We start from the raw sequence: 23323 nt of genomic DNA, 5'->3' as shown, positions 1-23323 counted from the left end.
TATTAAAGGTATTCTGATTCTGGTACAGTGATATTTACATTGTCAGTGAGGGTGAAATATAGTGTATTAGAGCAATAGTAAAATTCAATATGTATAATTTGGCTCTCCTGTCTGAGCCTCATCAGGGAGCCACTGTTATATATTAATAAATGAACAGGCTTCATGGTTGTAGTTAATGATTTGTCTTGAATATAGCCCACACCTCCAATGACATCAGAAGTTAGCCAAATTATAAAACATCATTAGTCAACTATATCTTAAAAATAAAAGCACACACTTGCTACTTGGCAAACTTGCACAGGTATGAGTACATAAATGTTATTGTGCATTAACGACGACATCATGCAAACAAATCACTCATCAAATGTAAATCGGTGACAGTTTACATCTCCAAGGAAACAATCTAATGATGTTCTCCTTCCGTTTACAAACCCCTCGCCTTTCTCAGCAGATTATGTTGCAAATTCACTGCATATGTTCTTCTTTTTGTCTTATTAAAATCAATTAGGTGAATATATGACTTCATTAAAAGTGTATTTCTCATACAGCCAGAGTTACTGTGTATACTGTACGTGCACATACAATCAGATAAGTATCAGTAGCTTTGGAGAACTAAATCACTTACTAGGGAATGACAGGACAGGAAAAACGTTCCTTGTATGTTATTTTAATTTACTTGTTTATTCTTCTCTTTTATTTTTCCCCTATGTCTTCTTTGCTTGTTGTTTATTTCCCCCATCATGTTGATGCTGTCATGTCACCCAATAGATTTACTGTCTTTTCTAATTTCACCTGTCATATCTCGCCTCACTAAAACATAAATGAAATCAAACTTAACATGAATTAAATGATTGAGCTATAGATAGTTAAAGAAAATGTTTCTACCTATGTCACGCGTGTCCAAACTACAGGCCCGGGGCCAAATTTCGGCCCACTTTTAATTGGCCCTCAGCAAATACTAAAAGTATAATGGAATATGGCCAACATGTGAAACTTGTGCTTTCCTAGGATGTACTTCGTAATATGTAAACACAATATATCATACAGTATTATTCATGTGTTAATAAGACCACATTTTTAAATAAATTCAGTCAATTAAAGTAAAAAAAAGTTAGAAATAAATCATAGTTGGTAAAAAAAAAAAAGCGCAATAACTTATTTACATAACAACATTGAAATACACCCTTCATATTTCCCCTTATTATCAGCAATCTGAGGCTTCTGTTTGAATGAACGAGCTGCCAACTAAATCAATGAAACCCTAGGAGTGCTGAGATGTTTCTTAAAGCATATTCAGGTATCAAGCATCATTTATCTAAATTTGATAGATTTTGCTGACATAATTTATGAGGCAATTTACCTCACCTCTAGAGAGACCTTCGAAAAATGTTGGACACGCCTGACCTATGTGATGCAAGCAGTGTTAAATGTAACCATTCGAAACTTTATTTTGAAAACCGGAAGTTCTCTTCTTTTCGAAGCTCTTTCTTTCATGCGGACTTGACACAGAGTTGGTTTCATCGACTGGAAAGTGTTGCTTTGCAAAACCAGGCTAACACGGTCAGCAGGAGATCTGTCAGTCTGAATATAAAGTGTCTCTGAGACACAGGAGCTTCTCTCTAGTCGTTGGGGCTACTAAACCTCTAAAGATGACAGAGCTCAGGCACCGTGGAGCCGAAACACCGATACAAACACAGCCGTCAGAGGACAAGGTAACGGGAAGCTAATGCTAGTTAGCCATATAGCTCTTCGGTTTGTCCGCACTGTTATGCATTTTTATTAATAATGGGATTATACAACAGGGACACAAATGTAGAGTATTTATATTTTGTTTATCTGTTATGGAAGCTGAACAAATATGATTTTGGCAGTTTGGCCTCCTAAAATCCGAGTAATTATTTAGACTTTTGAATATCCTGGGTTTATAACATTGTTTTTTTATGGAAAAGGGGGATTAAACATGTCAAATCAAGCTTTAACATATAACATTAGCCCTTTTTAAATGTAAAATATAGCATAGTTTAGGGACCTAAATGGCACCGAATACTAGGAATGACCCATCCTGTGGTTTGTGACCTGTAGCTAGAGAGGAAGTTGTGCAAATATTGATTTAATGTGTCCTTTTGTTGTTGGGACACAGTCGATTAAGTAGTAGAATGATTTTAAAGGGGGTTAGCATCCACTGAAATGCGGTATACAAATCATCCGCCAAATTACTCTCATTTTAAACCTGATTGGTTGACGCTCCTTACGTTCTTCCTGGGTGTAGGTCGTGGTGAAAACAACAGGCAAAAGAAAAGCACAAATTGAAATTACACCAACAATAAGTCGTATTTCTTTATCAATTATATACCGATGTGTCTAATGGTTCTCCCTGTATATGAAACAATGTTAAGCTGTGTTTGAAGCAGTGTTTTTATTGCATGATGAGCGAAATATTCACAATTTGATGGACGTTTGGAGTGTTTTGCTGTCAGCAGCCGTTACATCAGGCCAACGGTCGAAATAGCCTTAAGCGAAAAATCTGTTGAAGACGGTTTTTTTTATCTTAAATACATGTATTTCCCCCAACAGTATTAGGTAAAGTCAACAGTTTACTCTAACTGACTCTAAATAGCAATTGCTCACTGACTTCTTTATGCTAGTGTAGCATTAGCTTAGCTGCTACATCAATAACAACAACTGCTCCTGGCAGCCTGCTGTCTGTAACAGGATATTAAAAACGCTCCTCTTCTACTCTAACTGTTTGGAAATGAAATGCATTATTGTGTGTTGGACAACGTAGATGTCGAAGTCATGTTCCAGTAAATGCTATCAAAGAGGCGTGGTGGTCGTGATGTGATGGATGTGAGGATCTATAATCCAGAACAAGAGGACATGATTACAGATAATTGCACAACAGCTGAAAGCAGATGCAAATGGGAGACAAGGCATTAGCTACACCCAGGCCGATAAGGGACATGTAATGTTCTATTAAAGCCCTCAATGGTTCGGTTAATTGTATTTCTTCTGATTGAATTGAGCTTTAAAGCAGCCCAGCACTTAAAGAAGCTGCCTTTGTGCTCCTAATGAGTTCATTCCATTCATGATTAGATAAAGTGATGTCTAGGTCAATTCACTACTATTGAAGGTAAGAAAAGTCTAATTATTGTTCCACAAAACAGGCATTTGCAGTGTTAGAGCTGCAACAGGAGGAAATAATATCGTATTAAACAGTAAAGACATAATAATACAGTAATTAAACAGCTAGGAAAAGCCAAATATAATAGTAGAAAGATTATATGTGGGTAATGTAGGTGTTTACGCACAAACCTGATTTAATCTATCATGTTTCTTTGGTATATCAACAAAAAAATAACATTTTTATCTTGTTTTGTTACATTTGAACTATGTTTTTACCAAAATACAAAGTCCATCCAGTGTTTTGTAGTACCTTACCCCTTTTGTTGTCACTATTTAATAAAGTAAAGCTAGAAATGCAGGCATCTGCGGCTCACATTTCTAGACTCAATACATCTGTGAGATAATCTGAAGCTGTGTATACACAATACCAGTGTAAAGCGCAGTCTGTCCAGCTATATCCTGTGTAAAGGCCACATCCTGGATTAAAAACTGAGAGCAGGGATTGTGTACAAGTGTCTTATTTGAATATGGAAATTCAGGCATGTGGTTTAGCAGTCGGATAACGACAAGCAATCTCACAAAAAGTTCCCTGCAATGACCTTTTTATCTGCTTATGAAATAAGGATGGCATTAGTTTAGGTACGTTTATTTTATTATGGTTTGCATAAATATGATCAAACTTTTGAACGTTAGAGACATCTTTGGATATCTTTGTGGTGCATCATATGGTTGTGGTAGTCGTGCAGTGTCCGGAAGTCCCTTTTTAAAATGACTCTCTGATCTCTCCATCTATTCAAAACAGTTGTTCTAAAATATGTGTGCCTGTAAACCCACAGCTGAGAAGATGAATCACCAATCTCCTCTTTTGCTTTATGCTTTATTTCTGAAATACAGAGACTATTCTGTATAAAATAAAACCCTAAACTCAGATTAAAAAACGACCTGTGCTGATCCTTTCACAGCCTGCAGATTTAGCTCTTTCTAATGAATTGGAGACACTCTGTGTTGACGCTGATGACCAGAAAGCATGGAAGGGGAGGAGTGTTTGTGTCAAAAGAGCATCTATTTTTAACTCGAGCATCCTGAGTGACGGACATTGTTTCCATAGAAACCAGCAGGCGGAGAATGAGTCTGTGTGAGTGTGTTTCGCTATGCCTGCTTCTGGAATCAGTCTGAAGAATGATGTATTTAGTGTGTTTCATATGATTTTAAGGGGATTCAATCTTCCAAATCTTGGAAAATGTACAGTTTTATTTTATTTTGGCTGAGTGGATCCAGAGGGAATTGGCAGCCAGATAAATAATGAGTGTTTTGCTCAGGGACAGTCTAACGATGGTGGACACACACTAACTGTTGCAGCTGTTTAAGTGACATCTCTCTAAAAAGCAAACTGAGTATGGCAGGATGTTATTACTACCAAAAAACCTCTTCATAATGAGATAAATGTCTAGTTTTAGTGAGGTGTATAGTCACCTTATAATATATATCCATGTCACATTGCTTTTTGAATTATTAATATGTTGATTATGAGCTTTCTATGTTGTTATAAGGACTGTAAAAGTAGTTAGACTCAATTTAAAAAGTCAGTTTTTAGCCTCTTAAAACTAAATGTGGAGGTTTCCAGCTTTTCTCTGTTTTACATCATAATGAAGTAAATATCTTTGGGTTTTTCAAGACATTTAAGGACATCACCTTGGATTTTTGAAAGTGAGATGAACAATTTCCCCTGTTTTTTTAAAAACATTTTAAAGAGCAAATTATTATTTCATTCATCTAGAAAGTAATTGCCATATTAACCATTAATGGAAATACTTTTTGTGTTGGCATTCCTTGTTGTGATATGTTTTTTTAAAGCCTATTTTAGACAGGAACATGTTCCCAGAAATGTCCCTGCCTGGCCTCTGTAGTTTGTCTTAACGCCAAAAGCAAACCAGGTCTATCATTAGTACAGAAGATATCCAGCAGCCGAGAGGTAGAGGTGTCTAGATGTTAAAGTGTCAGACTGAGTCAGAAAACAGCAGGCCGACCATCTGCTGTGAGAGGGAGAACTCAGAGCCTAATTTGATCGGCAGCAGCAGTGAGGTCTGTGGGGGGGAAGGAGAAACTGACCTCAAGAAATCTGTCTGATTACATCCATCCTTTGATAGCTGTTTCCATAGAGAGGCAGAAGTCAGTGGGTTTTTAAAACAGATTGTTTTGAGAAATCAACAATATGGATGGAGATCATCTGGCGCAGTGTCTAGTCGCCCACACGCACACACACACACACACACACACACACACACACACACTCACACACTCCTACACTGCTGTTTAAAACTGCACTGTATCTCCACTCTGATAGTATCAAGATGCTGTTCAATTACACATTTTTGTTTGATTACATTTCATTTCACAGAGCATGGAATATATATGCGCTGAGGATAGCGAGGTATGCATAGGGTATTAAAGGACTAATACAGCTTTGACAAGAAGGACCTTAAAAATACATTTCACAAGGTTACATTTCATTCATGATAAAAACTTTCTTTCTCACCTGTTGGTATTGTTCCAACCTATCTTGGACTTGTATGACTTTATCAATTTAACATTATTTTATTGATGTAAATGCTACGCTTTTTTGCAATGATTTGACAATTATTACCAAGTTCACGCCAGTCAAGTCTTCTAAATTAAATTAGAATTGTTATAGCCTACATTTACCAATTGGGCAAAGTGGCAGCATGTAAGAACATAGACATTAAAAGAGGGTATATATTATAATATGGCAAGTGTTCCCTGCTGCAGTCATTTCTGAATTTACTGCTATTGGGTTCTTTATTGCTACTGGCAGGGGGATTTCCAATAGTATTTCATATTTTTGGCTCTTTTGGATTCGATTTATAATTATAATTGGCTACATTAGTGGAATTAACTTCTATTTCTAATCAATCATGGCATTCCCCCCCCCCCTTTTTTATAGTGTTACAACATTTAAAAGGTTCATACGGATCCATATCAGGATGACTAGTAGAGACAGACATATTGATCAAATTCCTACAGTATAAGATTACAGCTGACTTGGTATAATTTGGACGATAAATAGTGCTCTATCTGCCTCTGCAGGTTAATGTTTATTGACGCAATGTAGGCTGCATTATTCTCTATTTCTACAGAGACACTGACTCGGTGTTTTCCTCATTAAACTCATTTATTTAAGTAAAACAATAAGGTATGTATTTAAGGACATTTTAGAGTTTCAGCAGGTGACCCGGTGTTGATCTGTGTTTGAACTAAAGTGCTGGAGGGTATGCTGTAGTATCAGTTTTGTGGTTGTGCTGCAAAGGGTAAATATACACTTTAATCCAAATACCTCATCATGTGATTTAGCTCAGGGTCATCCCTCGTCATGTGAAGTATGTCGTTTGACTTTACACACTTACGTACTGTAAATACTGTAGCTGCACAGGCCCTGGTGCTGGAAATATGCAAGTCCAGTCTTATGTTTGGAAAGAAAAACCATAAACATTTAGTGAAAAGTTGCATTCATGTATAAAAAAAGAAGAGCTTTTCCGAAGCAGCTACTTCAACTGGAATCTGAGATCGTACAATTCAAATGTTTCTGCAGTCCAATGTCTTTACTAAGTGTCTTATTTCTTCCTCTTCGTCAGGGTTCAGACAGCGAGCTGAAGGTGGAGAAAGATGGAGCGTCAGATGGCGAGTCCAAGGTGGATTCAGGCGGCCCCGAGGTGCCGGTCCCAGCTGATGACACCCCTGAGGTTTTAAACAAGGCTCTGTCTGGACTCTCCTCAAGGTACACACACTGACTGTGAAAGGGGAAACATATTGCTGGGATTTGTTTTCTAATGAAACAATAAAATATGATCTTGAAGTAAGGATGTGAGCCGGCTCAGTGACGTGATAATGTCCAGCATAGAATCAAAAAATAGCTATTTGACTTGAATGGTTTTCATCTGAAGAACTACCCTCTATTATGGGTCATACAGCGAGTCACTGCATTGCTTTCTGAGGGGCTTCTGACCCATGTTTTTTCCTGGATTTTACGGCACACGTGTGGAAGTGTCATGATTCATACACACTACACACTGGATGTGACTCACTGAGCTCGACCCTGTGTTCCTGGCAGAAACGTTACTAATATTACATTTAGGGTGTCCCTGTATGACACACTGTAACGCTGTGTTTTAACACTCATAAATCATTAACCACACAGAAGGCCCACCAATCCTCCTTCATACAGCAGGAGTATGACACAGAAGATGAATGATATAGATGTTTGCCTTTTTGTAATCGGTACAAATCTCTCTGTGCTTTTGTGTCTCTTCGTAGTCATTTGAATGTCTTTGCAGCTGCTTTGTGTCTCTTTTGAGATTTATCTAAGTCTCTTATGTTTTTGTAGTTTTTTTGGGTGTGTTTGTCACTGTTATGCATACTTCTTTCTTATCTTTTTATGACCTGTTGGTCATTTTGAGCCGTTTCCTGATTTTGAATGTGTCTTTGATTGAAGGCCTTAGGGCCCCTGACACCTAAGGCCCCTGCTTCTGTGCCAAGTAGCCCTTTTCAGTAATCTTTCCACGATAAACAGAGAGCTCGAGGTTTCCTATCAAGCATTTTTAATCCACACCTGCTACCTTTTTAAACAAGACATTTCCTTTTCAGTATTCTAAACAAAATACTTTTGTTGTGTTTAACCATTTCTTCAGTTTGATAGACGCTGCGATGCCTCTGCCTAATCATATGTTTTGATTGTTTCCTTCAGATGGAAGAACTGGTGGGTCCGAGGCATCCTCACACTAGCCATGATCTCCTTCTTCTTCCTCATCATCTACCTGGGCCCTATAGTGCTTATGATGATCGTGAGTACACACTTCGGACACCTACTGAGTGACTTTTCAGATAGTGTGTTACTTTCAACATGTGCTGACAAAAAAGGTGTACAATCACGGTTTGAAATGTACTGTTAGAGCTGTGGTCTAATTTATTTACATAATGATATAAAAGCTGCAGGCACATGAGCTGTACAGTGTGCTAGAGGTCCTTCAGTACTTTCTCTTCATGCTCAGTTGATATTCAGCAGATGTTATCTCCTGGGATTAATAGGATCCAGGCTCTCGTAATAGCGTGCAGGATTTCTGCATCTGGGGATTCCCTGAAAATAGTCCTGTCAGTCATTTTGTGTCACTAGGGTACCAGGACATATTTTCACACACACACACACACACACACACACACACACACACACACACACACACACACACACACACTTCTGATGCCCCACTGTTGCTCTATGTGCAGGTCCTCTGTGTTCAGATAAAGTGCTTCCAGGAAATCATCACCATCGGCTACAGCGTGTACCACTCCTACCACCTGCCCTGGTTCAGGACGCTGAGCTGGTGATGCGAACACACACACACACACACACACACCAACACACACACACACACACATCACATTTTATAGAGGTGTCATGAATATGTTCTCTCCTGCTTCCGTCTTATTGTGTTGTCTCGTTTTTGTTTTATTTTGTTGCAGACTTCCTGAGGTTCGTTTACTGACCCGATTACATTTGGTTTAGGTTGTAGATTATTAAGCCAATCAGTAAAAATGGCAAAGATTGTGAATTATCGATGCTGTGATCTTAGTGGAGATGCATCGATCGAAGCTGCCGATCATTTAAATACATCATGGTTGTTTTACAGGCACACGCATCATGTCGTCGGTGTAGAATTTTTTCAGTGAGAGCAAAGAAAGCTTTCAATTCGTAACACCGGCAGGACCTTGGAGGGAAAGACTTAATAGCATTTGGAACAACTGACTTAACGAGACACTTATATAATATATTGCAAATCATTCCCATTCCCGCTGCAATATATCAAAATATAATACACACGCCTTTACTTTTGGGTAAATAGATACTGACTCGTGAATATTTTTGTATAAATAAGTAGTTAAACTGACACATTGATCAATAATAAATAGGGGAGCCTCTTTAATAGGTGAGCCAGGGGGTCAGCAGTTCAATCCCACCTCCTGACAACATGTGAAGTGTCCTTGGGCAAGACACTTAGCCCTCCGGTGGGCGTTGTCTTCAGTACTGAAGTGTATGTAAGTCGCTTTGGATGAAAGCATCAGCTAGTCAATATGTAAAGTAATAAAAGGCCTGCAGAAACAGAACACAGTAATATCCAATTTATATGAATGATTTATGAACATTACCTTTAATTTTCCTCCAGAAAAGTTACAGAAATGTTTGTCTTTGCTGTCAGTTGTTAATCTTATAAACAAACAAACAAACATTGAATTTAGCTGGTTTGACTTTTATATGACATTTCCATCGGTGCATCTTTATATCTTAGCATTAGAGGAGTACATTGTAGTTTGATAGATAATCCTGACGTTTGCTATGCCTTCAGTAGAAAAATCTAAACCGTCTTCTTTGTGAGTCAGTGAGTTCCTTCACATGGCTTCACTGGTTTTTCTGCAGGCATACTGAATGCACAGTCTGATATGCTGCTGTTGTAAAGCCTGAACATGTCTTCCACCACCCCACAGGTACTTCCTGCTGTGCGTCAACTACTTCTTCTATGGGGAAACCGTGACCGACTACTTCTTCTCTCTGGTGCAAAGAGAGGAGCCGCTTCGCATCCTCAGCAAATACCACCGGTTTATCTCCTTCGCCCTCTACCTCACAGGTACAACCAAACCTGGTGAAAATAAAGCCTGTTATAACGTCCGTCGACATGTCGGTGTGTTAGAGGGAACGACTCAAAGGTCCAATGGGTAGGATTTGTCTAACTTGGCTCAACAGGGGTTAAGGAGCCAGTGTGGGATAAGACAACCTCAGATTCACTCTTCATTTTTGAAAGGAAATGCAAGGGACCCCAAGCTGCTCCTCCAATGATCAGTTTGCCGTTTTTCTCCAAGTGAATAACAGAAACAGGTCCATGCATTTTATTCTTGGAGAATTCTTTTTTTAGCGTCTTCTTTTCACTTGTGTAAGTGTCCTTGTATAGTACAAGTGTGCTGGCAAAGCAGAGAGGAAGTTACATGTAACACTTGTATCACTTTGACTAAACTCCCGCCACACACACCATCACTTTCCACTGGTAAGTTCCATCATTTAAATATGCCACAGTGTATAATGCCATATATATAACGAGCAAAGCTACCGTTTAGTCTGTCATCTGCCAGATAAATGTATCATAAAGCACAATATTTTTATCAGGATCCCTCAGGTTTGTCTCATCAGATGACCTCTGTGTATCCAGAGTTGAATACCAACATTTAGAAGATCCTTTATGAACATTATGACTTTAAAGGTGGTTTATTTTAGGCTCTGTGCAAACTGGAAGGGAACCACTTCCTGTCTGCAGGTTTTCAGTTAGAAATTCAGTTCTGCTGCAGCTAAACAGGAAGTGGGGAGGAAGGAAGCACCTGGATTGTAGCTGCCTCTCATGCAAACTATGTCCACACTGAATGGGCCGGCTTTTTCACACGCTTTCAAACCGCTTTGATGATCATTTCGACACAGATTAGGGCAGGAAAAATGCAATCTTTTAAGACAAAGTAACTATTTTGATTCTTTAGTTTTTGTGTTTATTTGAAAGAGCTTTTTAGGGACTGGTTTGATTTATTTTCTCCCAGTAAAAGCACTTTTTGTCTCATCTGCAAGGTCCTTTCCTCAGCTCAGTCTTGTACACAGTTTGAAACGCTCTACAGACCTCCTCTCGCATTAATCTGGGCTTTGTCTGAAATAGGTCAAGCTAAATTTAGATGAGTTGGACCAAAGATCATCATAATTCTGACTTCATGAATCTCCCTCTCTTTCACAGACCAGATTATATCACGTTTTTAACGCCGTATTTGTTGTTGCAGGTTTCTGCATGTTTGTGCTGAGTTTGGTGAAGAAGCACTACCGCCTGCAGTTCTACATGGTGAGTGGCTGCTTCCTCCAGCCTCGGGGCTCCTGGGTTATTGATGAGGGGAGATGAAATACGGGCCCTCAAGTGTATGTAGAGTGGGCCGGAGATTCCTCTAATAAATTTGTCTGGCATACAGTCATTAAAGCTGTGTCAACCAGGAAAATCAGTCCCTTTTAAATCAAAGGGAAGCAATCATCTCAGACAACATCAGATCAACTTGGCGGACAAGACACATCAATCCTGGGATTTTTGGTCTTAATCCAGGTTTACATGTTTTGTTCACAGAAGGATATTACGGCATTTGAGGGCATATGTCGGTTTAACAAAAAAAAGTAGAAAATGATGTGGAAGGGTGTATGAGGTCTGAGAATGAACTCAGAATAATGGTTTAAATTAACAGGAAAGAAACTGCGATATTCTAAAGTTTCATCACACGTTGCAACTGAAGCAATAAAAAAGTAATAAAAAACATGATTCATTGAATTATTTTTCCCGCAAATTTAGTTTTTGGTGTTTAAATTGACCGATTTGATCTCAGGGAATTTCAGATGTGTTCCCCTGCAAATGGTTGGCTTAATATATAGATGGTTTCTTGTTTTTCTGGTAAATTTATCTTACAAATCTAAGAGAATATACAAGTTTATTTACGATTTAATCATGGAAATGTTCCTGGTTTATTACCCTCCTTCTTTTCTCCCTATTTATTTATCTTTGAATCTGCATTGGCCCTAAAACACTGCTGTAAATGAAAACCCTTACTCAGTAGAATTAATGAATGTCTTGAATATTGAGGGTTGCAAAGCACAGGCAGTTCCCAACATCGTAATTGCTCAATGTTATCATTTGATTACATTTTTACAATATTGTACTGCAGGTGGGGAGTGCAGCTGGTTCTTAATGTCGAAGAGGAGACGCTGCCTTCCCCCACAAGCTAATATTCTTTCAGCTAAATCCCATCAGCGTGCAGTCACAGCTCTCAGTAATCTTTGGGTGTTTTACCACCATCAAATCATTTGTTTTTTATTATTCATATTTATTATATGAAGTCCAGTTTATCAAATCATGTTTAGGCTATAAGGATGATTTTAGAAAATATTTTCCTAATGATGTTTCTGTCTCCACAGTTTGGTTGGACCCATGTGACTCTGCTGATCGTGGTGACCCAGTCTCACCTCATCATTCACAACCTGTTTGAGGGGATGATCTGGTAAATATAAAGTTCTTTATAAACCTTCAGTAGATCCCTCTCTGTTTTGCCTTTTTTGATAACCCACATATCTTTCTACTGTATATATTGACAGTTTGTTTTTAAATGAACACTCGTATGGGGTGCCTTGTTAACCCACTGCTACAATATTCCACCCTGTCTCTTAGAAACGATTCACGTTCACTCTTCTCTTCTCACAGGTTCATTGTGCCAATTTCCTGTGTGATCTGTAACGACATCATGGCCTACATGTTTGGTTTCTTCTTCGGGCGCACCCCTCTCATCAAGGTTGGTTGTACATTATTATCCCTCTTAACTTTAGCAAACCAAATAATGCAAGCACTAGATGTCCAGATAGAAATTCACCAGATGTTTATATTACTTTCCATTTCGTTGAGTGTTCTCCTCCAGTCTGAATATAATGCCGTTAGATTGAGGAGGTCTGGGTATTGCCCTGATTCTTGGACACATTAACAGTATGGTTTGGTGCATTGTGATGTATTAACCTGGTATCCACACCTTGACTGTCCTCTGCAGCTGTCCCCTAAGAAGACATGGGAGGGATTCATCGGTGGATTGTTCTCCACCATTGTGTTCGGCATCATGGTAAGACCTACAGAGAATCCTTCATTTCAGACGTGTTTTTGTATTTCGGGATAGTTTAGTTGCATAATGCTGCACATATGCCCTTCCTCACTTCGTTAACTAAGATGAACTTTATTTTTATATCTGCCCGTGATGCATTTGTGCTCCAAACTTTAATTAGATCCTTCTAGGCACTCGCTACAGCTTTTCATCAGGCTTCATTAAAATGGGTAGATGGAAAAACTGAGCCTAAAAGTATAACCTTCTGGCAGAAACTAAATAAAACTTTGTAGATTAAAACACTCTCTTGAAAAATCCCTACTTGTTGCAGCTTTTTTCCACTTATGTCCGTCATCATCTGACAGTAAAACAATGTTTATCATTTGAAGGTAAGAGGCATTATGCAGTAACTGAAGCTTGCCCCTCCCCCAGCTCTCCTACGTGATGTCTGGCTGGCGTTACTTCGTCTGCCCGGTGGAGTTCAACAACGACTCCAACCGCTTCCAGGTGGACTGCGAGCCATCGGAGCTTTTCCAGCTGCAGGACTACTCCCTGCCCGCCGTCCTGGCCTCCTTCACCGGATGGGTGAGACTGACCTGCACCCGATCCCTCTGTCCGCCATCTCTCCGGCTTCACTGTGTCACATGACAGCTGCACAACTCACATCATTATTTTTCAAATCCAATTTGCCAAAATATGAGAGGGATCCACAAGAGTTATAGACGAGTATATTTGTGCACCATGCTTTCCAACATTTTGAGGTGGACAATGCCAAATAGTGTATTTCGCCCTGGGGCCCGTTTATTACCCAGCTTGATTCTTAGACGAGTTTGATTTGATACTAAAATCCTGGAGAAGTCAGTTTGATTTTAGTCAAATGATCCATTACTCCTGTAGTTTGATTGAACCGCTGGTCTCTGTTTTGGTCTGACTCGTCTCTCTCGTCCCCCCAGACCACGGTGCGTCTGTATCCGTTCCAGATCCACAGCATCGCTCTCTCCTCCTTCGCCTCCATCATGGGACCCTTTGGAGGATTCTTCGCCAGCGGCTTCAAGAGAGCCTTCAAGATCAAAGTATAGATTACTGACCCGTTTGTTTACCTCAAAACACTCAAACCATCCTATCTGTTGTCTTCGCTCTATGTATATTATACTCCTAGCACGGTCTGATCACACGTGCTGTTGTTTGTTCTTCCAGGACTTTGCCAACACGATCCCGGGTCACGGTGGCATTATGGACCGATTCGACTGCCAGTACCTCATGGCCACCTTTGTGAACGTCTACATTGCCAGCTTCATCAGGTAAACACACAGCTATGTTTTGTTCATATGTTTGATATATTCGTTATTGACCTAAAGGAATTCATCGTCAAAGTTAGTGGCAATTTTTTTAAATTCCAGACTGGACCCTCAGAAAATGAGTCCTCCAATTGAACATGTTCCTATTTTTGTATTTATTCATTTACCACCCTTCAATTTATTAAAATATGATTGTTATTATCGTATTAATTCCCCTCTCTAATTATCTTCTCCCTCCTCTCAGGGGCCCGAACCCCAGCAAGGTGATCCAGCAGCTCCTGGCGCTGCGCATCGACCAGCAGCTCAACATCTTCAACTCCCTGAAGGCTCACCTGACGGAGAAGGGTTTCCTGCCGGCGCTGGAGGAGGTCGCCGCCTAGAACCATTCCCCCCTCGGCCCACTGGTGGGGAAGGAGGGCAGCACCCCGAGGACCCCCAGCTGACCCGGAACACTCGTTGTGTGAGCGAAAAAACACATCAGAGAAAAAAAAGAAAAACGACAAAAAACTTCAGCTTTTGTTCATTCCACGTCCTTTGGTTTGAGAGTCCAGTGTTTGTGAGTTCCTGTACTGTCACGCCTCTCCGTTATAGACGACTTGTATTAACACTGTTGCTCAGATAGACATTTCTACCTGGTTATCCTCTATATACTTATTAATGTGTGTTTTTCTTTCTAAATGCACTGCTCTCAACCCTCACTGTAATGTACTGTAACCCCCCCCCCCCCTCCTCCTCCACAGGTTTTAAGTTTCTCTGTTGTGATTGTTTATATTTATACATAGATGGTTTTTATATTTGTTTTATTATATCTTAATGTTGTGTCTGTTTAAATTCAGACTTAATTCACCTTTGCCATTCGCCACGTGCATTTGAGTTTTTCCTTTTTTTTGTGCCATTCAACATTTCATAAGAGCCATTGACATAATTTGATCTTTATTAACCAACAGTAATGTCCCTCTGAAGAATGTTAAGTTACCCTGAAGTGTTTGACAGGATCAGTTACAGATACAATCCTCCGTACAAGAATAGTGTTTTATTTGAAGGCGACTGACACCAGCACCCTTTCAGAATAATGGTCAATAATTTGCAGAAAAGTTGTCGATGACACAATCATGTTTTGTTTAATTGGCTTTAACTCTGTTACGTAGTTTTTATCTCTAGGGTGTGTGGGTGTGTGGGTGTGTGTGTGTGTGTGTGTGTGTGTGTGTGTGTGTGTGTCCGTCCTGATAGCCATTTCAACATGTTGTACAGAAAGGACCATGTGATATTTATACCAGTGACGAATGTTTGCTTCATTTGGTGGTTAAAATATAAAAGATTCTCTAATGCTGAGTTTATTTTGTTTTGTTTTCTTAAGGGGAAACACCCAGGGTAAAAAGGGCGAACAAATTGGAATTTCTTGCGTTATGTTACTTCATTTTATTGAGCTACATGGTTAGCTTCGCTGGCATTTAGACATTTGAAGTTTAAATTAGGCGTCACCCCTTGAATGAGCACATTTCCTTGAAGCCTTTGCATTACAAGTCTTTTAGACAGCACACTTGGTTATTTTTAACTAAAAAGCAACTGATGTACAACATATTTTCTTGCATTTTAAGACTAAGAACTAGAATATCTGTTTGAGTTTTTGATGATATTGATAAAGAAAGGTAAAGCTGTTCTGCCATGTGCTCAAAACTTCCAAAGCGGCCTATAAACTGTTACAGGACATCAACGAATGGTCACATGTTTCTGGGTTATTTTGGGAACAAAGATCTGTATGCAATGTACGTGGGTCCAACTCTGGTTAGATAAAGCTCTTACTATCAACATAATCATCCAATCACATCATGGCTGTGCACATTCATCCTTTTGTTCCCATCCAATCAGAAAAAATGTGATTTATCCTCGTCAGTGAAAACCAAATCAAGTACCTTACGTGTAAATGTAACCCAGGCGAAATTTTTCTGTGTTTATTTGTAAAGGAAACAGCAATATGAACAATCATACAGCAGTCAGTGTAGCAGAAATGTGAAGTTTAGTATCTTAATGCTATTCTTAAAAAATAAAATAACAGCTTACCTTTGTGCTATTATCCGTGACTGCTTCACATAATCATTTGGGAAATAGTTTGCCATTTAAATATCCTTTTAATGGGTTCTGTCCTCAGAAAAATCTGTATATTTTTAAGCAAATTACCCAATTATTTTGTAACGCAACATATGCTTTATTATGGCAATCAATTTCTAAACGTTTTCAGAAATAGTTGATGTATAAACTTGACATTTTCCCCCTTTTTGAATGTTGTTCCACTCATAATTGAACATCTCATTTCACGTCTTATCTTCTTAAAGTAATTATTTACTGTGAGAAAAAGCTTTTCAAAGTGACTATATTGTACATTTCAGAAGATGTTTAGAAACTGTGTATTTCAGTATTTTTGGTTAGAGGTATATTTAAAGTATTGCCATATAGGAGGGAGTATGAAAGCAGCAAAGTATTTTTATGTCTTCTTTTCTTGCTGTGACTTCAGTGCCGTTGAGTGTTTTTTAGGCTTATCCACTGTAACTGTAATCAAAGCATTGCAGCGTTGCATCGTCTCCAGAAAACGTATGTTTAGGACTGGTGTCTCGGCATTTATAGATATGTTATATTTCTACTTTTGAGGTAATTTCCCTGCAGCTCTGTACTGCCATTACTCTCTCCGTCCACTAGAGAGCGCTGCAGCTCCTGAGATTTAACACTGATGCTGAAGAAAGCTTTCTTACTGCTGTTGAATACATTCCAGTAAGTTAAAAAACATGAATAATACCACTATTTAAAGAAGAGTTGTTTGTTTTATGGCACCTGTTATGCCATTTTTAATCAACACAGTGCCCTCTTCTTAAGGAATGTACGTCTCACATGCTGTTTCTTTTGGTGGACATTTTATTTTGTGCTTATCTTAAGAAGCTGTATGATTTCAGTATACTATTCTTAAAACTGTGCAATGGTTTGTGTTGACATTTTGTCTAGAGAAAAAAACTTGTACTCTTTGATGCTGAAATGTGCTTTGCCTTAGTTTAAAGAAAATTAAAGTATAAAAGAAAGTGTATAAACAAAGTGTGTGTGACGGGTTTCTTCCCTCTCAGTCTTATTCCTCATTTAGCAGTATCACGTCCACTTCATGACACCTACTGACTCATTTATATCCTAAAGCAGCAGAGGCGGATAAGTACATTTACTCGTCCATAGCCTTTTATTTTGAAGGAGTAATCTACCGGAAGCGTCCGATCGAAGAGAACCGTTTCCCTCGCGGTGCTCAGAGGATCCTCAATAAACTCGATCACGCAGCTAAAGGGGTTCCTCTTTGAGACACCAGATAAACATGTATGAATGGACTCTGCTATCTTTATTAAAAGACAATTCACTCCTGCTATCCTTCTAATGAAGTGAGCCGGAAGTAGACGGAATAACACACAGAGCCTCAGAGAGAAACAGTGTGTTTGGCGGAGTGTGCAGGAAAAGGTGATTTAGAAAACATGAGTAAAGTCCTGCTCTCGCTGGAGAAGCAGAGACTCACTTCTGCTGCTGAAGAGATCTTTGTTCTGTTTGAAAAAACGATAGCAGAGTACGAGGAGGAACTGTGTCGTTCAAAAGAGGAGAACGAGAGACTCCAGAAACTACTCAATACTTCCGAAGGTGACGTACATTTTTCTGAAAATACTTGCATGCTTTTACTTTAAGGTTTGAATGCAGGATGTTGACTTGTAACTGAGTGTTTCCATTATATAAGTGCGGTGTAGCTGTGAATGATCCCAGATAAAATGCATTGCTGACATTTCGGCTAGAGCTAAACCGAAGATGTAACGCTTTGATTTAAACCGGAAGTGGATAGGCGGGAGATAGAAGGTCATAGGTTTATCTTTTAAATCACTTCTTAAAACTCAACTTCATATTAAAGCCTTTAAGTAATGTTGACACTACTCATTGTTTACTCTGCATCCATGTCTTTACTCAGTTTTATAAATGCTTTGTTGCTGCCTGAAAGGCTTGTTTTTTAATCCATCTAAAGCACTTTGTAACTTGGTTTTGAAAAATGCTGTATAAATAAAGTTATTATCATATAAACAAAGGCATTGATTAGGGCTGCATAACTACTCCAACTTTAATGGTGATTAGATTTGAAATTCTAAGAGATCAGTGTTTTCTGACTGTGTGTTTCCTGCAGATGCCCGGCAGCGTCTGGTAGTCGAAGAAGAGGTTCCCCCTGATCCGAAGGACCATGAGGACCCAGATCTCCCCCCACAGATTAAACCTGAACAGGAACAACTCTGGACCAGTCAGGAGGGGGAGGAACTTCAGGAGCTGGAGGAGGCTGATATCACAAAGCCCACATTCACTCCTGTCCCTGTGAAGAGTGAAGAGAAACCTCAGTCCTTACAGCTTCATCAAACAGGAGCTTATGGAGAGGACTGTGGAGGACCAGAAACAGCCAGGGACTCAGATCCAGAGAGCAGTTTACGACCAGAGACTGAGGACAACACTGGAGACGCTCCTGAACCTGACACTGAAGACATGGGTAATTTTCTGGTTTAAACTCTGTAAAACAAAAAGTCCCTTTTAGGAGGTGTGTATTTATATGTAGTCGCGGATAAGCGTACAAGGTTACAATGCTTGGACATTAAACACTTTTATCTCTAACCATCATACATTATAAATGGCAACCAAGTCATTCTGCTGTAATACAACATGTTGTCGAGTTAGTGCTTTTGGCAGGTCCTGTTTGCTTGGAAAAATATATATAGTGTACTTTTTATTTAAAATGTGATTTGAAGGTGAATACACCGTTTTCTTTTTTGATGTGCAGCAATACAAATTGAAATGCTCACAGTTTATGTTCAAAGTAGAAATTTGCTTTTCTAAATATCTGCAAATGTACTTTATGTGTTCTTCTCAATCTTCTTGATTCCAGGGATGATTAACATGGATCAAACATTTATACGCACCGCCATCAATGTGGTTTTGCCTAACCTTCAGGAGACAACTCTCAAAGACATTCTAGAGGAGACCTTACGGTCAATTGGGGTGGAGACATACAACGATTTTCAGTTTATTGAGGAAGCTGATTTGCTTTCAGCTTTGAAGCCAATTCAAGCACGAAAAGCTGTTGCAGCTTGGAAGCAAGTTTGTAAGTTTTGCGATACAGGATGCAATGCATGAACTGCAGGTTACATTGACATTGTATTCCTGATAACCTTTGTTTTGTGTGTTTTGCAGTCCAGAGTCCTGAAACCAGCAGCCCATCTGTTAGTTTTCTCCCAGGACCTGCTGCGTCCTTTTTGTCTCTTTCGCCAAGGAGCTCAAACTGGACCGATTCTGCCAGCTGCCGAAGCCCTGATGTAGACTGCGTGGATACCTTTGCGATTCCGTCGGATAAGTTCCCAGAGCAACTGATTCAGACATTGATGAGAGGAAGACGACCAAGTCCAAAAATGAGAAGGGAGATGGTCCGGATTGTTGTATGTGAGATGATGCAACAGCGCTTTTGCATAAATAAAAAGAACACAACTGAAGTTGCCAAAAAGATGGTGGAAAGATATCCAAGGTCTCTGCAAGACATGGTAGCGGGAGAAGTGATCGGGCAGGGGTACCACTCGCTAGTCAAGCAGTTGCAAAATAGGGCGGAGAATGTGAAGCGATGTACAATCCCAAAGATTAGGAAGCGAAAGCATCTCATTGATGAGTCTGACACTGATGAAGTCCCTCTAGGGCAGAGAGCAGCAATCCAGGACACCTATGGGTGCATCAACTGGGATGTAAAACTCCTGCCACTTGGAGAGACCCAAAAGACCCAGCAGAAAAAGAGAGAACAACTGAAGATCATGTCTCAGCAAAGTGATGCTAATCCAGAGGAGGTTAAACTCCTAATGAAGTCGACCTTCTACACACAACGTCAACAAGTAAACCAGGGGAAGAGTATAAAACAACTCCTGGAAGAGTGGCCAATTTGTTTTAAGGAACTTGGGATGGAAACCCACTTCAAGGAACTCACCGGATCGGGGCTCAAAGAAACCTTCACACAGAACATGGATCTGAAGGGGAAACAGCTCATAAACTACATGAACACTGTTTGTGTGAACAAGAGCAAGAGGTTTCTCCAGGCTGTGAACAAGCTGAACAGGATGAGGGGAGAAGAGAGTGGCTGCTCCGAAGACATCAAAGAGATGCTGCTTCTCCTGCTCTCCTACTTTGTTGAGAAGGAAAATGTGATGTTCTGTTACGTCCCGGACACCTGTCTGGCAGAGGAAGTACAGAGGCTTCAAGTCAACCTGACTCCCACCATTGTTGTGTGTGGCAAGTACATTTTTATCCTTTTTGCTCTTTCATCTGATGTTCTGTTTTGTATTTGTCGTCGCAACTTAAAATCAGCTAGAGGAAACGATGAGTTAGGCAAATATGCAAAGAAACACAGTATCGATATAAAGTTTTTTAGGTCTTGTTAAATGCTTGACGACTCCTTCAGAGTTCCGTCCTGCTCTCTTTGAGACAGGCTCTCTTACAGTGAAACATCAAAGATCATTTACATGACAACACCATTTGGGCTCAGCCGGTCGCCCTATCACAGAATGCAAAACTCACACCTACCAAGAACCATTGGGTCTCGTCGATTTCTTTTTAAGACATGCAAAGCATCGGTGTTCACACATGTATTTCCAGTATAACCTCAAAGCATGTGTTATCTTCTAAGGATTTAAAATACCTCCAGGATACCACTTTGTTTAAAAGTTACTTTTCATTAAGATTACACTTTATTAAGCTCCTTTTTTTAAATTCCTTTTTTGGACACTGCATAATGTCACCGATCTTGAAAAGTAAAAATAAAGCTTTTTATATTTTTAGGACGAGACTGCTTTTCCGCCAGACGCTTCATGTTGAGTGTGGATGGCAGCATTGTTAATGACCACATCCCCTCCTTCATCTCTGCCTTGTGCCTGATGTTCGGCAGCTACTACTGCTTCAACATCCATTACCCATCGGAGCTGGCATCCACCCTGGAGTTCTTACAGAGGTAGGACTTCTTTGATTGACTTTTTCCTAAATTTGCACGAAACAAATGTACAGTAGCTGCTGCAGTAATGAACTAAAGTTGTATTATTAATAAATACACAGAGGGATTTACAAATGTATTTCATGTTTTACATAAATGAGTTCACCAACATATGATTGTAGACTTCAAGATGTGATTAATGTTGACGGAAAACGTCACATTTATGCTGTGTACAGTTATGAATAAGTTATAAATGCTTACTAAGTTAGCGATGTGAGCCATTTAAGGCTTGAATACAACCTAGAATCTATCTATGTGGCATGTTTAACTCCCAACATATCACGTACACAAAACAGTTGTCAGAGAAGCTATCAGAAGCCATGCTGAGGTTCAATCTCTCCTCTGGTTCTGATTCATTAAGGCCCTGGTAACTTTGAATGAAAACAAATATTTGCATAAACAACATTTTTTTACATTATTATTTTTCTGTTGCTTTGAAATGTATTTTTGTGGAGAGTTATTTAATCAAATTAAGCCTGGAAAAAAGTCCTGATTGAGTAGGAGTGTCCATCAATCAATTTCAGACTTATCCAAATCATGCCACACACACGATTGATGAATAGGTTGTAGTTGGTAATGTAGATATTCTATTATTAATACCATCATCTCTTTATCTTCTATTTCCAAAGGTGTTTTTTCTCCATTAACCCAGTGAAGGGCACTAAAGTGTTGAGGAACACCTCGTCCCATCTCAACGTGACGCCCAGAGTCCTTACATTAATTCAAGAACTTTCGGATCATCAGTGGCGTGAGTCTGCCGATAAACTATAGGATGTCTGACTATGGACCACATAAGTAAGATCTATGGCGTGGGATGTTGTGCCACACTCACACTCCGGTTTGTTCCAGTAAAAGATAAGTGAGTAAAGTCAACACTTGAGATAAAATTGTTAAATCTGTATATAAAAGCTCATACGTTTCATTGCTCTTCCATTTCCTTTTTGCATCCTTGTGTGAGGAGAAAGTGGTACGGTAAAACAAAGAAATGTAGAAATCTGTATCAGTTGGAAAGACTTGCATAATTATTGTTATAAAGGGTAACCACTTTATGTTCCTGACAGCTGTTTAAGTGTAACTATTGTAAATATGCAGTAGTCATAGTTGGATATTTTTAAAATTATAATCACACAAATTCTGTAACTAGTAATAATTCATACCTGATGGGCGTCATACTTTCAGTCTCTGTTTCCAGATGTTTGTGGGGACTTCCCCCCCTTTATGTTGCGTCCCTGGCTTTTTCTTCTCCCTGTTTTTTTGTTTTTTGATGTGTTCGTGGGAAAAAGGCCAAACTGAGAAGGCATATTTAAGCTGAATTGTTTCAACTGTCGTCAGTGTTACTGGAATAAACGGAGATCGTCTCCAACGGCACGCCGACTGCAGTCTCATCTGTAGACAACGCAGACACCGCTGCACCACACCGGTTACATAAGGGCTTAAATATTTTCCATATTTCTTGTTATTTTTCTAAATCATTCCAGTAGTGAAAGTAAGGCCTTTAATGTTTTTGATGTACATATTGAGTTTATGTATGTTGCGATATGACAGATGTAAATACATTCTTGGAAAGGCAAGTGGATGTAGATTTCATTTTAACCCGGCTCGACAGATTTATTAAACAAAACATAAACATCTGGTACATAACCTCAACACTGTAACCATATCTTACACACTGCTCTTTTGAATCATTACAGGTTTTTTCCATTGCTAACACACTAAAATGACACATACAGCATAATTATTCAAAGTGACACTCAAAGAGCAAAACCTCAGCTCAAGTCTCCAAAACTCGAATCACATTCTCAGCTTTGCACTCAATTTTCAATTCATCTTGGCACTTTTTGCAAAACCCTGCACAGTTCTCTAAGTAAGACACAGAAATCTGACAGATTCACTTGTTTGCCATTTTCAAAACACTGCCATTAAAAATGCTGCACACATGAACCAGTTAACAAACACACACACCAAATGATCATCAACATGGCACTGCTTTATTCTTGACACAATAATCAGGATAGAATCGGAGGATGAAACCCTCTTTATTAGTCACATTCATGCACACAGCAGAGCACACACAGTCCTCCTCGGCATTTAACCCATCCTAGCACTAGGAGCAGTGGGA

The 23323-nt window shown here is 39.3% G+C and overlaps 2 protein-coding genes across 2 annotated transcripts; both read left to right on the top strand.

Annotated features, from left to right (window-relative positions):
- The first annotated feature begins 1483 nt into the window (after positions 1 to 1483).
- Positions 1484 to 17202, top strand: cds2 (CDP-diacylglycerol synthase (phosphatidate cytidylyltransferase) 2). The gene is made up of 13 exons (XM_063897627.1): positions 1484 to 1712; positions 6774 to 6916; positions 7883 to 7979; positions 8419 to 8516; positions 9676 to 9815; positions 10999 to 11057; positions 12170 to 12252; positions 12453 to 12540; positions 12790 to 12858; positions 13270 to 13422; positions 13791 to 13910; positions 14035 to 14138; positions 14380 to 17202. Exons 1-13 carry the CDS (start codon positions 1650 to 1652, stop codon positions 14513 to 14515), a joined length of 1353 nt encoding a protein of 450 aa, XP_063753697.1. The 5' UTR covers positions 1484 to 1649; the 3' UTR covers positions 14516 to 17202.
- Positions 17203 to 17392: 190 nt separating this feature from the next.
- LOC134873015 (uncharacterized) lies at positions 17393 to 22572 on the top strand. The gene is made up of 6 exons (XM_063896396.1): positions 17393 to 17795; positions 18325 to 18675; positions 19069 to 19284; positions 19374 to 20450; positions 20997 to 21165; positions 21834 to 22572. Exons 1-6 carry the CDS (start codon positions 17636 to 17638, stop codon positions 21973 to 21975), a joined length of 2115 nt encoding a protein of 704 aa, XP_063752466.1. The 5' UTR covers positions 17393 to 17635; the 3' UTR covers positions 21976 to 22572.
- Positions 22573 to 23323: the final 751 nt, after the last annotated feature.

The sequence above is a fragment of the Eleginops maclovinus genome, chromosome 12, assembly GCF_036324505.1.
Source record: "Eleginops maclovinus isolate JMC-PN-2008 ecotype Puerto Natales chromosome 12, JC_Emac_rtc_rv5, whole genome shotgun sequence".
Classification (NCBI taxonomy): domain Eukaryota; kingdom Metazoa; phylum Chordata; class Actinopteri; order Perciformes; family Eleginopidae; genus Eleginops; species Eleginops maclovinus.
Note: the sequence above shows the minus strand (reverse complement) of the source record. Positions and strands in the feature narration are given on the sequence as shown.

Coding starts and splice junctions, on each gene's coding strand:
- cds2 (XM_063897627.1), top strand. CDS start 1,650: ATGACAGAGCTCAGGCACCGTGGAGCCGAAACACCGATACAAACACAG. Junction 8,517..9,675: donor TGGTTCAGGACGCTGAGCTG/GTGATGCGAACA, acceptor ACCACCCCACAG/GTACTTCCTGCTGTGCGTCA. Junction 11,058..12,169: donor ACCGCCTGCAGTTCTACATG/GTGAGTGGCTGC, acceptor CTGTCTCCACAG/TTTGGTTGGACCCATGTGAC.
- LOC134873015 (XM_063896396.1), top strand. CDS start 17,636: ATGAGTAAAGTCCTGCTCTCGCTGGAGAAGCAGAGACTCACTTCTGCT. Junction 18,676..19,068: donor ACCTGACACTGAAGACATGG/GTAATTTTCTGG, acceptor TCTTGATTCCAG/GGATGATTAACATGGATCAA. Junction 20,451..20,996: donor TCCCACCATTGTTGTGTGTG/GCAAGTACATTT, acceptor TTATATTTTTAG/GACGAGACTGCTTTTCCGCC.